Here is a 14683-nt window from a genome sequence, read left to right on the forward strand (position 1 = left end):
TAAAATAGGTCATCTCCCACATCAGCTTATCCTGCTTAACTTTATTTTCTATGCAGATTCATCCTCCCTGTTTTGTGTACTGCAGCAAATCCCATGCACATAACCAAGGGCAAAACTGCATACAATAGTATCTTTCAATTTTCAGACAACACAGCTTTAAATTAGGGCTAGAAGCTTGTATTTTTATAAAAAGCAAGTACTACAAATCCAGAAATTCTAAATTTAAGATTACACTTTAATCTACATACACAACACCATAGAAATGTGTCACTGAAAAAAAAAATAAGAAAAGGAACATGACCACAAGCCTTCCTGGTTCACAAAATTTTGCTCTTCAAATTATGCTTCCATTTAAAGCTTAAGACAAACTTTAAAAATAAGACCATAATGACTGTAGAACTGTACACAGAATTTGCAGACAATGTAAAATAAAATAATACTCTCTCACCATGCTGGGTTTCAACTCCACACCCTACTTTGCAAAAGCCTCAGATTGGGGGGGGGACATAAATCACTATTGTCTTGAAAAACTGAGGGGAAGAAAAACAACCCCTCATCTTCAACTCCTCCACCACCAGAAGCATCAGCTGCTTTCTGAACTTCTTGGTGCAGAACAGCTTCTCACTTCCTCGATTCCAAATGCTCCAAACCAGTTTTGCATATACAACAAATTCAAAACTAGTTAAACAGCATTTGTGGGCATCCTCAAACACCACCTACTGCTTGTTTTTTTTAATGAATAAATTATAACGTTCAATATAATTCAACGTAAGTCTCTACAGAGTCTGCCCCCCTGCATCATCATTGGTTTTGGAGGTTTCAGGTGTGGACAGACTCTATATGGGGTATCCATTAACTGGGGCCCCTTTTTGAGGGATTCAAAGAGCCTCTTAGAAGACGATGCACAGCAAGTGAAGCACTGATACAGCAGCAGTACAGAAGAATAAATGTTATAAATGTAATATATGTTAGCAACCACTTTCAAACAGGGGAAAAAAAAATTTTTTTTTAGGGTTTTGGGTAATGATACATTTAAATCCATTATCCATCATACATAAGATATATACTTAACTAAAGCCAGTCAAAATTGACCTCCTAAAACCATCTACTCAACAGTGCCCCCCACACCTGATCAGAAGCTTCAAAAATGCTGCATCAGTAGATCAATTCCAAAGAGAGCAGACAGACAAAAATAAATGCAGACACATACTAGTGATTCAGTCAGAAGTCTTGTTCCCACTTACCAGCAGCCTTGGCAGTTACCATAGCACCACGTTCTTCCAGACTTCTACTGCACCTCAGCCCTGCCCAGTCAGTACTTTTTAAAATTTGAATAGACTGAATCAGCAACACTAACCACCAGTCACAAGAGCAGCTCTGCCTCTTTTATCCATGCACGGGCTCTCCTTGGCGACAGAAGATTAATGAAGGACCTTGGTAGCAAGCCCTCATACCAAAAGATGCTGGCTCCACACATGCCTCTCTGCACAGCACACGACCAGCAGGATTGCCAATATTCTTTTCTCTAGATCTTACAGCACCAAGAGCATGGTAAGATTAAGTTCAAAGAGACAAAGCTTTTTGGTTCCCTCCCCCAGTTCCCAAGTACTTCAGCAGTAAACATCAGCATGTATGCTACTCCAGCACAGTGACATTTAAATAGGACAGCATTCACTTCTGGCTCCTGTGAGAACTTGTGTGGTAGATTGTGCAGTGCAGATCTTTTCAATGTTGCAATTTAAATTTGTGTATTTAATTATTTTTTTTCTTCTGCCAATAAAAGACTTTCCCTGGAAAAGAGATAGAAAGAGCCAAAATTATGACTGTACTTCTAAATTAAAATTTAACTCATAAAGATTCAAAAGATCTCAGGTGCACTGACTCAGTCAGGAAGCATTATATATTGTCACTGGGCAGAAATCATCCAAAAAGCTACAAGAAAAGTTATTTCACAGGAGTAACAATATTTGGCTAACCTAAATTAAAACAAAGGGCTCTCTTAAAGAGGCTGTTCTAAGTGTTACACAGTCATGCAAGTAGAGGAGTACATGGATGGCTGCATTTGGTTTGTCCCCAAAGGGGAATCCACCCATGTGACAAGCAATTCTTCAAGTCAGAAGATGTTTCTTCAGAACAAACATGATACCCAAAGAGCCTGCCAAAAAGTCAACATAAGAAAAGATTTTTGGCTAGTCTAAAGTTATTTTGTGTGAGCAACCCATAAAAATCCTCATGAACCCAGCAGAAAACCAGACCTGCCCTTTGACAGCAAGCAGCTAATGCTGAAATTCCAGTACTTGCACCTATTTAGCTTTTCAAGTGCAGGAATGAAGAACTCGTTGGGTAGAACAAGAGAACACAGCAAGAGAACTGTATACCCGTACTTTGTATCTTTTCAGTTTTAAGGATCCCAGGAGCAAAGAACATCTCCCTTTGAATGCCTGGAAAGCACCCAGCACTTGGGAGGCATTGCTATAGGCAAAATAAATGAAGGTGGGGCAGAAGGAGAGAGAAAGCACACTTAGTCCATGGTCATAAACCAGGGCAGTATACTTTAAACAAAGAAGAAAGTATTTCTTTACCCAAAAAGCTACAAGACTTTCTCCAAGAAACTTAAAAAGAGTACTCATCTCAAATGCTAGTTCTGACAATTAGCACAGCAGATTTATTAAGGCTCTGCCATGAAAAGAAAGATATTATGGTTCTCCTTTATTTATTTCTTAACCTGCTAAAAGTTACCAAGTCAGAATGGTGAAACAATCCATGCCACTCCTCTTCCAAGTGCCCGTGAAGTTTACCTAGAAGGCAGACAAAATTCACCCCATATGAAAGCTGGGGAAACGAAGGTGGGAAAATACATCGGTTCAGCATTGGTTGGCTATCTAATGGTCACAAGCCTAGAACTCCTCTTTACTGTGCCAGTAACACCTTGACACAGTAATCTCTCCTTAGAGCACACTTTACTGTGCATGCCAAGATACACCGAGACCTAAACTTAAAAACAGACATGTTAAATAATTGGTTTTGTAGGCCATGACTTCCAGTCATGCTTTACTTCCAGTAAAGCAGTCATTCCCCGCTCAGTTGGTGAACTAACAATATCACTAACATACGGTAGAAATTCCTGGGATTGGCATTTTATTACATGGCTCAGCCAAGACCAAGCAACCCAGCTTAGCCACGAGTTAAACAAGGGATGTTCCTCTCTTCCAGAGGCAAGTTAGTGATTCAAAGGCTTACTGCATCCTGCAATTCTTTCTAATAACCACACCTATCTGGTAGGAATCCTGTCCTCCCAGCTATCATGCACCCCGCTCTTTCAACATACACAGTTAAATCTAAAATTATCAAGCTAAATTACTAAATTAGGGATTAATGATACACCCCATCACACTGGTGGCATTTCAGAGACTTTCAGAGTCGCTTGTGCAAAGCTCTGAACTATCATTCTTGCCTGAGGTGGGCCCTGACTTCATGCCAGGTTTAAAGAGTGGCGAGAAATGATAACCCATATCAATTTACCACCTGAAACCACATTGTCGCAGTTATGGTGGAGGAAGGGGCATGTTATTTTAAAGCTGTGAAAAAAACCAAGTTACATCCGTTTAAAAAAGTGACTTATGGTACATAAAATACTGGATTCCAACTGTCTCTGACTCCTCAGTCTAACAATAAATACTTTGGAACTGCTTCATAATGGAATATAATGAATCTCTAAAATGGAAGCAGTTCTGGGTTTATTCGTGGATATTGTGATGTTCTGTAACAGTGCTTCAGAAATAGCACTGACGGGCTCCAGAAAGAATCCCAATACCCCAAACAGAGGGCAAGGCTGAAAAGAAGTTGATGAAGGCAAGAAAATAAAATTCTTAAGAGCCCATTAAAAACAACTACAAGTATCCTGAGGCATGGAGGAGTCCACTGCACCTCAGCCTTTAGAAAGGCAGAGAAGCTCTAAAAACCAAAGAGCATGGAAGAGAGGGTGAGTGAGCAGAACAAAATTAAGAGGCAGCAATCTGGTAATATAATACATCATCTCAGTCTGTTTATGAGTAAATACTGACAAAACTACAAGGAATAATAAAAAACTATCTTTGCTAGACCAAGGTATCAGATTCCCAGCTCCCTTCTGATTTTAGGATCACGTCCAACTGGTAACTGTCAGCTGGAGGAAGGTCAAATCTGTCCCTTTTCTGTGCTACCTTCAGGAAGGGAAAACACTGATAATGTCAACTAGCTATATATGTAGGAATACTGAAAGACAGAAAATACAGATCAGAGACAAAGACTTGACTTGAGCACCGTTTAAGAAAGAAAAGGCATAATACAAGCCTCACCAGTGTAAAATCACCACTAGGATCTGGCCAGAAAAAACAGCTTCTCGATCTGCTGCCCCAAGCACCATCACATCCAGCAGGACCCCAAACCCTGCCAATACACTGTGATTGAAACCAACTGTATCTGAAGCTAAGGTGTCCCACCAACTTAGTTCTCCAACTTCAGATTTTTCACTCTTGACAGCTGACCCGTTCTCTAAGTCAGCCAGTATTCAACACAGTTCACATAAACCATGTCAGTGGCAAATGGCGCATTCACTCTGGGAACAGCATAAAGCATTACTGATATTAATTCTCTGATGATTTATTGTAGTTATACCCAATTGAATAAGTAGGTGTTTTGTTCACTTTTTCCTGCTGATTAACAAACCTTATTTCCAAATGCACTGTTCAGAGTTGCTGAAAATTTTTATCCAGTATCTTAGGGAAGTTAAACAGGTTTCCACAACTGAATGGACTTAAGACTGTTTGACTGCCAGACTAAGCAACAGGCCATTTTTCCTGGCATGAACAAAGCCTAGAAAACAGTAAAGAAAGACACTAGAGGTACCTCAAATATCTAACAGAAAGGCATCCAAAAGAGGGCAAGTCATATAAAGACTACAAGTTTCACACTGAAGACTAATCTTGCATTTCATCCATCATAACAGTCAGCTTCAAATAGCAGCTCGAGTTCTGTTTTCTGCACTAAAACACAGAGGGAGCAATGTAAACTCAATATGCAAATCAGAACAAAACACTCTGCTACCAGGTAGACAGTTCTCTTAAGAAGCATTCTCCCATCCTTACAGGCTAATTTGCTCTGGTTTAGGCTTCAATCGGGAAATTGATAGTAACCATTCTTACACAAGGAGGATTTTCCTGCTAACACAAGTTTTCATGAAATTACAGAAAAAAAAAACCCTGCAATATTTACATAAGAACTATATTTTTTTAATGTGGAAAACACATTACAGAAAAAGTAACACACAGAAAGTTTTGACAGATGTATTTATGAAATAAGAATATTGTCTCTTTAAAATAGTAACAGACAGCCAGAGAGTTAGGGAGAGCACTGGGAAAGCAACACACGCTGAATTCACAGATCTTTACATGCTGATGTCTCCACAACAAGGAACAAAGGCTAGATGTGGAGAGCATCAATACAAAGAGCTTGTGAACAAGAAGAAAGTTTGTATCTCTAGGACTGAAACTGTAGTGTGGAAACAGAGATCCAGTCTTACACCACAGGTACAATGTAAACCCCATTCCTAGAAAAGCAGTTAAGAAAATTAATCTGGCAGTGCAGTCAGTATTACACAGTTAATTCAGCTTTACAGGACCAGTGGCAGAGCTGAAGAAAAAGAGTCAAGCTTCACAGCAGGTGATAAATTCTTTAGCAGTTCATCATCCCAGCTTCATAAGTGAAGGAAAAAAGTTTTCCCTCTATAAAAGTTATTCAATTTGTACAATTTAATTATTAAACAGAGAATTGCTTAGATATGTAAGTCCCAAACACTTAAACAATTAGTTCCCATTATTCTATGATTTATTAACTGTAAACATATTCTGAAGAACTGAAGCATAATAATGTTTTACATATATTCTAAAAATGTTCAGTTGATTTTGCTAGAGTTTACTTTTGCCATATTCCTACCTTTCCTATATTAGATATTCAGAAATAGCAGGGGGAGGGGTGAGGAGAAAGGAAAAAGAAAAAAACCCACCCACCACTTTTCCTGAAATTTTTCTTCTTTACTATGCAACATCTCACAACTCAAACTGGACACACACACAAAAAAAGAAAAATTAACAGAAAGAAAGAAGTTACCACAACCTGAAAACTAGGAGATCTCGGACTTCAGACATACCTGAATGCACACATCACAAGTGAAAGTCACACATCACCATCACTACTTCCATTTCGCTTCCTAATTTCACAAATTATTTTAATGAGAAATTTATATTCTACCATTACAATGGATGGGCCGATGATACTGCTATAAAGCAGAGTTTCACTTTCCACTTCACTGATTTAAAAAAAAAAAAAAGGGTGATTTAAAAAGTTATCAGCTGCAAATCAGATATTCCAATCCCACAACTTGCTTTACACTGAAAAAGCTGCTCTCAATATTATTCCCTTTTGCAAGAGTTTAGCAGAACGACGACAGAAAAATAGCAGCTCATACGAGATGTCATCAACTGATATGAAACCTCCACAGAAAAGGAGAGTGTCTCTACACTTCAGAGCACCAAAGCTCAGCCAGTCAGTAGCCAAGCAAGCAAGCAAGCAAGACTTGCTTGGGCAAGACTCTTTGCAAATGGGAACAAGGTGAGAACTGTTTACTGAATCTACTTGGGGGGACTTATTTATGTGTTGGTTTGTTTAAATGAATGTCTGCGGAACAGCATAAATTCAAGTAAGCAGACATACCTGCAAACAGAACAACCCCCTCTCTGTGCTGGTTCTGGATTCCTGGAAACCAGGATAGAAAAAATAAAAAGAGGGAGGAAATAAATTATTTACAGGTTTATCAGATACAAATAAGGGATCACACAGCATGTGCAGACACTAGAAATCCTCAGTTGCCCCCAAAATATTTCTTGGCCTTCCCTACACCCACATCCAGACATGCATGAAATTATAAGGTGTCCTCAGTATAATCAGCTGATGGATGCACAAAGACAACCATGCCATTAAAGCCACTGACGTCAGAGTGCTTCATGGACAGGCCTTCTATCAGCATCTGGAAACCATTAGAGCACACGAGTGAAAGGCTTTCTCAAAGAGCAGTCACACTCACCATATGCTGAAGAGAAATGGAAAGTTGGCAAGGAGAAATGTAAGCAAGGAAGAGGGGGCAGATTACTTGTTACTAATGTAAAGACTGCTAAACAACCAATACATCTGACCTTTATTTTTCTTTTTCAGTCAGAGAGAAACTAAGCTATTTTTAAGTCTGGGATATGGTGCACCTGTGTAAGAAAGCTAAAGGAAGATTTTAAATAAACTATGGTATGGACTAAGCTAGATTAGCTCTTTGGCCACTCTCCTCAAAGTACTCTTTCCTCCCTTTCTCAGAAAAATGTCCACAACCTAAGCTAGCATCAACTGACAGCTCTGGACAACAGGCTGCACATCTAATAGCAACTGTGAAACAGTTCAAGCTGGTGCTGGAAGAAGCATACCAACGCATCCTGTTGCCCATGTCTTCCCACCCTCCCTCTTCTGCCCTTCTGGGTCTCCTCTTCCCCACTTAATGCACAGAAAGCACTGTACCAAGGACTGATCCAGCTCATTACACAGTCACTAGTGCTGGCACAAAGGGTAAGTTTAAAAAAAAAAAAAAAAATCATGGCCAGAAGAAAAGCTAGACTGGCTCTTTCAGCAGCCTTCCCAAGACGGCTCAAAGTCCTCATGAAACTGCCTGGCTCCCCTGGCACAGACAGCTGTGCCACTTGGCACCTCCTCTGCCCACAGACCACACTTGCTCTGTTTGCACAGAACATGCAGAGCCACCATGGACAAGCAGCAGGCTCTGTCACCGTCAGAGAAGTCAGGCTTGCTGCAGAATGCCAGCACGCCGAAGTATTCACAAGTAAGCCACTATCCAAAACCAAAAAAATACCAGAAAAGACAGCTCTTGACAGCAAACTGCCACTGCAAAGAAAATCCACTGGCTGCTGGACTGTCTTTCCCAGGAGCAGCTCAGAAATGGAGAAGAGGCTGCAGGACAGGTGACTCTTGCTAGAATCAGGAATCTGTGCACAAACAGGGTCAGCCTCCAGGTTGTCCTCTCCAGTCACACTCCATTACAACCCACCACATGGCCGTGGGAGGTAAAACAGGTCAAGAAACCAAAACAGCGGTCAGAAACAAGCACTGCCACCCATGAGACAGCTCACCTTGCCCCAGTATAAAGAGGACAACAAAGGTGAATTGCCCTCCTGAGTCACAACAGCCTGTACATTGTGGGTTGACTGCCCTACCCTGATGAGTCTTACCCTGTTCCTGTTTACCAAGCAGAGATCGTCTAATGGGGGAACAGAAGCTGTGAGATGTGCTGACAAATCAACAGCAAACAGAAACACGTATTTCAGAGAGAGGATAAAAGTCCAGTGCTTCAAATATAATTAAGGTTGAACTGTTATAAACACTGCCATGATAAAAGCATAAGTTATTTGTGGCAGCTCAGGAACATAAGAGTCACATACATTTCTGCCAGTCTGCTCATCTGAGGAATGCTGGAAGCAAGCCACCCACAGAACCACAGAGAGGTTTGGACTGGAAGGGACCTTGGGACCTTCCTTCTTTATCCTTCTGCCCAAAGCATAAGTAATTCTGAAAGTTATGTCAGGCAGTCTGGGGCCTTGCCCCAGCAAATTTGAAGATGGAGATGCCACAGCCTCTCTGGGCATCCTGTTTTGGTGCTTAACAATTTCCACGAGGAAAATTCTTTCTTATGTCCAGCTGGCATCTCCCTTGCCACAACTTGTGACCCATTGCCTCCTGTCCTTTTATTACAAGTGACAACACTCAGGAGACACACATACAATGGCTCAGAAAATTAAGTACCCAGCAAGTCTTAAGACAAAACTGTTCAACAACACTTTGAATGGACCCAAATGAGGGTTGCTGCAATCCTACTCTTCCCTCTCCCAGCTCAGCCCACCCCTTTATTAACTCACCTTCAACCCACACCAGGGAGTAGAACCCTGAAAAGTAGTCCTCAATTAAAAACAAACAAACAACAACAACAACAAAAAAAAGCGCAGCAATTTTTGACAGTGACGTCAACAGATTAAATCATCATAATTATTTTGATGTGGCCAGCTTTCAGCCAGTTATCTCCTTGAACCAGCTCACCACAGGACCACGTAGCAGATTGTCAGCATGAGGGAAGGCACTGAAACATATGGCAAATGGAAGGGCAGAATCCCACAGCCTTGACCTGTATCATCTTAAAGTGGTGTGGAACCACTCCCTGTGTGTTCAGCGCAGACAAGGAGGTGAGAAGAGGGCTGGAACTAGAGACTGTAAACTCAATTCTCTTCTGCTCTCTGAGGATAAGAACCATCTCCCCAAACAAAGAGTAGCACAAACAGCAGATCAATCTATTGACAGATCTGATTTGTTATGTGTTACCTAGCCTCCTTGTCAAGACAATTTTTCAATGGTAGCCTGGCAGCCTCCCCTCTCCCAGGAAAAAAACAAAACAAAACAAAAAACCCAACAAAAAAAAAAAAAACCCAAGCAGTAAATAAACATGACCTGTTATCAATAAAGACTAAAACCACCAGGATGAGAAATGACCACCATTCAGCTAAAAGTAAGTCTCAATCATCTTTCTTTAACGCAAAGGATTGTGGTGATACCAGCTAAGAAAAGCTGATAAATCTTAGAAGTTTCTTAAGTGCACCAAATGGACTTTTTGTATGCTGTACTTCCTTTGAAATATCCACCAGTAAACTAAGATAGATTTTACCGATGCCAAGGCAGAAAAGTCTAGAAACAGTAAAGGAAGAGTTTTCATAAATCATTTAATTTGCTTCTCTAACAAAAGCACCTTTACGAAGGAGGTACATTAAAGGGCATGGGAGAAAGACAGTGCAAAAGAGGAAGCTTTTCTGCCAGCTACAGGTTCAGTGCCCTGGCAATCTAAAGCAACTTGTGTCTGTGCTGCTGCAGTCCCTCCCTCTTCCCTTGTGCCGGCACTGGGGTTTGCAAAACTGAGCAGCGAAGTAATCTGCCTGAAAAATGGAGGGGCGGTGAGGGTGTTTGTTTTTACTGCTAGGATACAATGTGGTGGGAGGAAACAAAGGAGAGAACCACAGCATACTAGATTTAAATCACCTTAGCCCCATGAAAGTAACAGAAGGGAGAAGTTAAAAAGGTGGTATGGATAGCTCAGTTATCTCTATAGCTCAGGTTTCTCTAACATGGTGACACACCAATCCAGAACTGGCACTGTCCGATGTCAATTCAAGAACCCTCCTATCACAGCGATTCATATACAGGCAACATCTCTTGTCAGGCTGCAAAAAAGTCATCATGTGAGCTTCTAGATTCTTACATCCCCAATAAAAGCCACTGGGAGCTTCTATCCCACTTCTTACCTGCAACCTTAGTTTCTGTTGTTTATTAGCAACTGTCAGCATCTAACCAGAGTGTAGAGCACTAGACTAACAACTTATTAGCACAGAAAGATGATAGGTTTGAGTTATTGGGAGGGGGGATTCAGAACTCTTCAAAGCACACTTCCTGAAATTTGTTCCACCAAAATATTTTTTGAGTAGTCTTTTTTTGAAACCTGATTGCTTACATTTTAAACCTAAATGTGAAAAGCTATCACAAACTCCAGTAAGAGAGACACAGTGAATAACATCACGCAATCCTTACCTCACTACTCTGTACAGCATAAATAAAATAACAAGCTACAGAGCAGAGACTTTACACCTCAAGTACCCATTCTGGAAGTGAGCTCAGAAAGATTCCTCTTCCTCTCCCCTTCCAGGGGATTCCAGTTGAGTTCCTACGGATGTGCTTTACCACTTATGCCACCTGAAAAATTCCTTTCATTCCCTCCAATCCCTTCTTTAGACTTCTGGACTTTTATGCCTTTAAACTGAAGCCACCATGGTGTAATAAACACTGGAGAGCTTCCTAAGAAGAAAGATGTCTCTGCCACAGTTCACTGTTACAACATACCAAGCCTCCAATGGGCAGACTTCAAACATTAAAGATGAGACATACAAGAGTACCTTCTTAAGTGACAGACATGCAGCAGCTACAATATAAATTCACACACCACGGTGTGCAAGATAAAAATGGGGGCTCTCTCCACCAGCAAAAGAAAAGCCATAGGAATGGCCGAGACATCAGACAAGCTCCCAAAGGTTCACCGCTGCACTGACTTTAGATCATGGCTATCAACATCTCATGTTCATATTGCTATAATGTTAATACACATGGTTCCATATCTTTGAAAGTATTCCTGGAAAGTAACTGTAATTATAGAATATAGTAAAAACAAAAATGGACTATTAATATAGAAAACTGATCTTGGGAAACAAGCAACAAATTCCGTTACCTCCCTGTAAGATTGACCTAGAATGCAGTAGGATTAAGTGCTGCTCAGTGACCTTTTGTAATGTGATTTCTTTGGAAAATTGTCTTGAAGTTCACTGTAAGTTGTTTTAATTTTAGTGGTTACATAAACTAATCAAGTGCAGGGTTTCAGAACAGAAAACTAGTTAATCGCCAAGTCAGTGAACTGAAGGAATAAAGACAGTCTTTTCACTGCATTTGTAAAGCATTCAGCCCATCATCCACCTCTGCACAGATAACCTAATAATTATTACAGGCCTAAATGCAGAACAATTCAAGATCCTTTGCAAGTCCCTTTACAAATAGGCCACTTCTCAATTCAACAATGACAGAAAAAAAATCAACAGTAAGAAATTATGACTTTAAATTGGTTTCTAGTAGGAATGTTTGCTGCCCTTCCCTAAGACCCCTAAACTGGCCAGAGTTCAAATGTTATTATTGAAGCACTGAATTAATTACACTCAATACCTTCTCCTGTGCAGCTTTCCTTTCTGGATAGCTGTATCTGCGATATTTATCCTTTAGCAATGAAAAATGCCAAATACATACACACACAGTAGGCTGATACTTTTATAATGATTAAAAATTAAATCTACACTAGCAGCAGAAACCCAGACCTTGTTAGAAACACCCTTTTATTGCTTTCCCACATTTCCCAACATCCTGAATATGGCTTTAAAGGAATTCCACATACATCCAGGCTCAGTTACATTGTGGATCAAAATAATGCCCAATACAGTGACCACAAGACTGGATGAGATCCAAAACCCACTGCCAGTTCAGTTCACTGAGGTGCCACCCAGTAAAGTATGGCTGCATCTAATGCTACTGATAGGATTTGCTGCTTTTGCAGTTGTTCCGCTTGCTGCTGTTCAAAGTAGTATAGCCTGGTAGAGCAAATGCAGTCTCAACAACAGCCTACAATATTAAATGTTACAAAAAAAACCCCATTATTTGGTCAGGAAAAACCTTATTATATTTAGTGTTTTGGTTCCAGCACAATTTCCCAAACTTCCATAGTTGTTATCTGTCACAATACTCTATGGTGCAATCTATCCTGAGATAATGACTTGAGTCCAAATTCAGGTCCTAGACTAGAGATGACAGAAGTAGCATAGATTCCAGCTTCTGTTCATAATCATCTAATTTCCCTCTCTTTGAACATCTTTTCCTTGATCATGCATATGGAGTTTCTCAAAAATAGTCTCAGAAGTTCTCCCTCCAGTATTCAAATACTGCTATGACTACTCTTCACCATGCAAACATCTCTCTAGCAGTCCAAAATTAAGTTCAAGGTTCCCCACTTCTATTTCACTCCACTTCTGAGGCATCACAATTCCAGAAATCTGAATGACCAGACCTAGCTAGCAAGAGGAAAAACTATTTTAATTTAAATTGCACAGGAGACCGAAAATTTCCTAAATTTTTAAAACTGCCCATATCAAACAGCACAGAAAGCAGCTGTGTAAATGCCTCTGTTTCCAGTGCATTCTACCACATTTACATCTACTAACCAAGAGAATATAACCTCCCCATGATGTACCTGCCTGTCACACCCAGCAGCCATGGGACCTCTAACCCTTCCAGAAAGGAGGTCAGAGTAAAGCAGAACTGCTAAATATGCATCACCAACCACTGAACTGGAATAAGGCACTTACCCATCTCTACCTTTACTGACGATCTTCACTTCAAAGTAATAAATGCCACAGGCTGCAGGTATAGGGTGTGTAGCCCTTACCGAGGCAGCATCTTTGTGATTTTTGCCATGACCTAGGAAAGAAGAGAAATGTAAGTACTGATGGGATTTGAACTCTCTCATGTTTTGTTCTAAAACACTGCTATCTGAACACAGCATGGATCTGTTTCTACATACATCAAACAACTTAAAGCACACTTTTCAGAGAACTAGAATATACAATCCTGCACTGCCACCATGAACAATCCCTGTGCTACGAGCACTGCAGTTTTTCCTTTGTTTTCACTGTGAAGTTACTGAGAAAGACTCACAGTACTCCCTCTCCCCCTCCCCACATACATAATTTGAAGGCCAATGTACACAAACAGAACACAAAAATGATTACACAAGAGGGGAATGACATCAGTGTTTACTAACCAGGCAGGAAAAGGAATGATCAGTTCTCCGCTGGGTGGGTAGGGAGAACAGCCTCCAATAGCAAGCAAGGAAAACATCAGCGTGATTCCCCAAGTCCTAGAAGTCTGCGAGCATCTATTTTGTGTAAACTCAAGGAGCCAAAGCCCCAATTACGCAGTGTGCCAATGCCACCCGACCCCTTGGCCGGGTTTTAAGCGGGACGATAGAGTAAATAGACGATCTGGTTACACAGACGCGCTCGGGCCCGGGCTAGTGACACTGCAAAGCGCTCCATAAGGCGGCACACCCCGCCGTGGGAAGAGCCCCCGGCTCCAGAACACCTCCGCCTCCCGAGCCCAGGGAAACTCCGCGCCGGGCTGGAGCCCGGCCACGGCACCCACGACGAGCAGCCCGCCCCGCGGCCGGAGCTCGACGGCCCCCCCTTCCCGCTTTGCTCCCCGGCCGAGGCCGAAGCCGAACCCGGCGCCGCCGCCCCAGCCCGGCACCTTTGTAGTGGACGCGCAGGTTGCCCTGCGAGAGGCCGATGTAGTTGTACTTGTCCTTGGGGCTCCATGACCGCGGCAACGGTGTCTCCTCCTGGTTGACAGCGGGGTAGAGGCGGCGGAGGCGCTGGCTCAGCTCCTGCTCCTCGGGCGGGCACGGCAGCGCCGCGTCCCCCCCGTGCAGGATCCCCGCGCCCGCATCCGCCATCTTGGATTCGCTTTGTGTCACCGGGCGGGGAGCGAGGCCCGGCTCCAGCCGCCAGCCAATGGGGCGCGAGCGTGGCCACAATGGGGCCGCGCTGCCCGACGGGAAGCAGAGTCCGCGCCGCGCCCGCCCGCCCGCCTCTCGTGCGCGCTGGGACTGCAGGTCCCGGAAGGACCCGCGCTCGAAGCCCCGCCCCGCCCCTCGGCGTGCTGCACGCTGGGAAGCGTGTCCCCTCTCCGCTGGGCTTCGGTGAGCGCCGTCGGGTGCGGGACTTCTATTCCCAGTGTGCTCCGCGGCAGCGCGGCGTCTAGGGGCGCCTGGCGCCCGCCGGCCGCCTCCGCGCAGGGGCCGGTTTCGGCCGCCCCGCTGTGCGGGCGGGCACCGCCGTTCCGGCGGCTTCGCCCCGGGTCCGGCCGCTCCGCAGACCCCGCCTCCCGCAGGGGCGGGGCTGGGCCGCGC

At 42.8% G+C, this 14683-nt stretch overlaps 2 protein-coding genes across 5 annotated transcripts in view; one reads left to right on the forward strand and one right to left on the reverse strand.

Moving 5' to 3' along the window:
* RANBP10 (RAN binding protein 10) overlaps nucleotides 1–14227 on the reverse strand; it is an 81358-nt gene extending 67131 nt beyond the window's left edge. The window contains exons 1-2 of one of the 2 annotated variants that reach the window (XM_075715889.1): nucleotides 14023–14227; nucleotides 13083–13194 (exon numbers count right to left, since the gene is read on the reverse strand). In XM_075715889.1, coding sequence (XP_075572004.1) covers nucleotides 13083–13194; nucleotides 14023–14227 — 317 coding nt within the window. Of the gene's footprint in view, nucleotides 1–13082; nucleotides 13195–14022 lie in introns of those variants that run through there. The other variant, XM_075715890.1, reaches the window with a different exon arrangement.
* RSPRY1 (ring finger and SPRY domain containing 1) overlaps nucleotides 1–14683 on the forward strand; it is a 281438-nt gene that overhangs the window by 165615 nt on the left and 101140 nt on the right. The gene's annotated exons all lie outside the window — the stretch shown is intronic.

The sequence above is a fragment of the Pelecanus crispus genome, chromosome 8 (genome assembly GCF_030463565.1).
Source record: "Pelecanus crispus isolate bPelCri1 chromosome 8, bPelCri1.pri, whole genome shotgun sequence".
NCBI classification, from domain to species: Eukaryota; Metazoa; Chordata; class Aves; order Pelecaniformes; family Pelecanidae; genus Pelecanus; species Pelecanus crispus.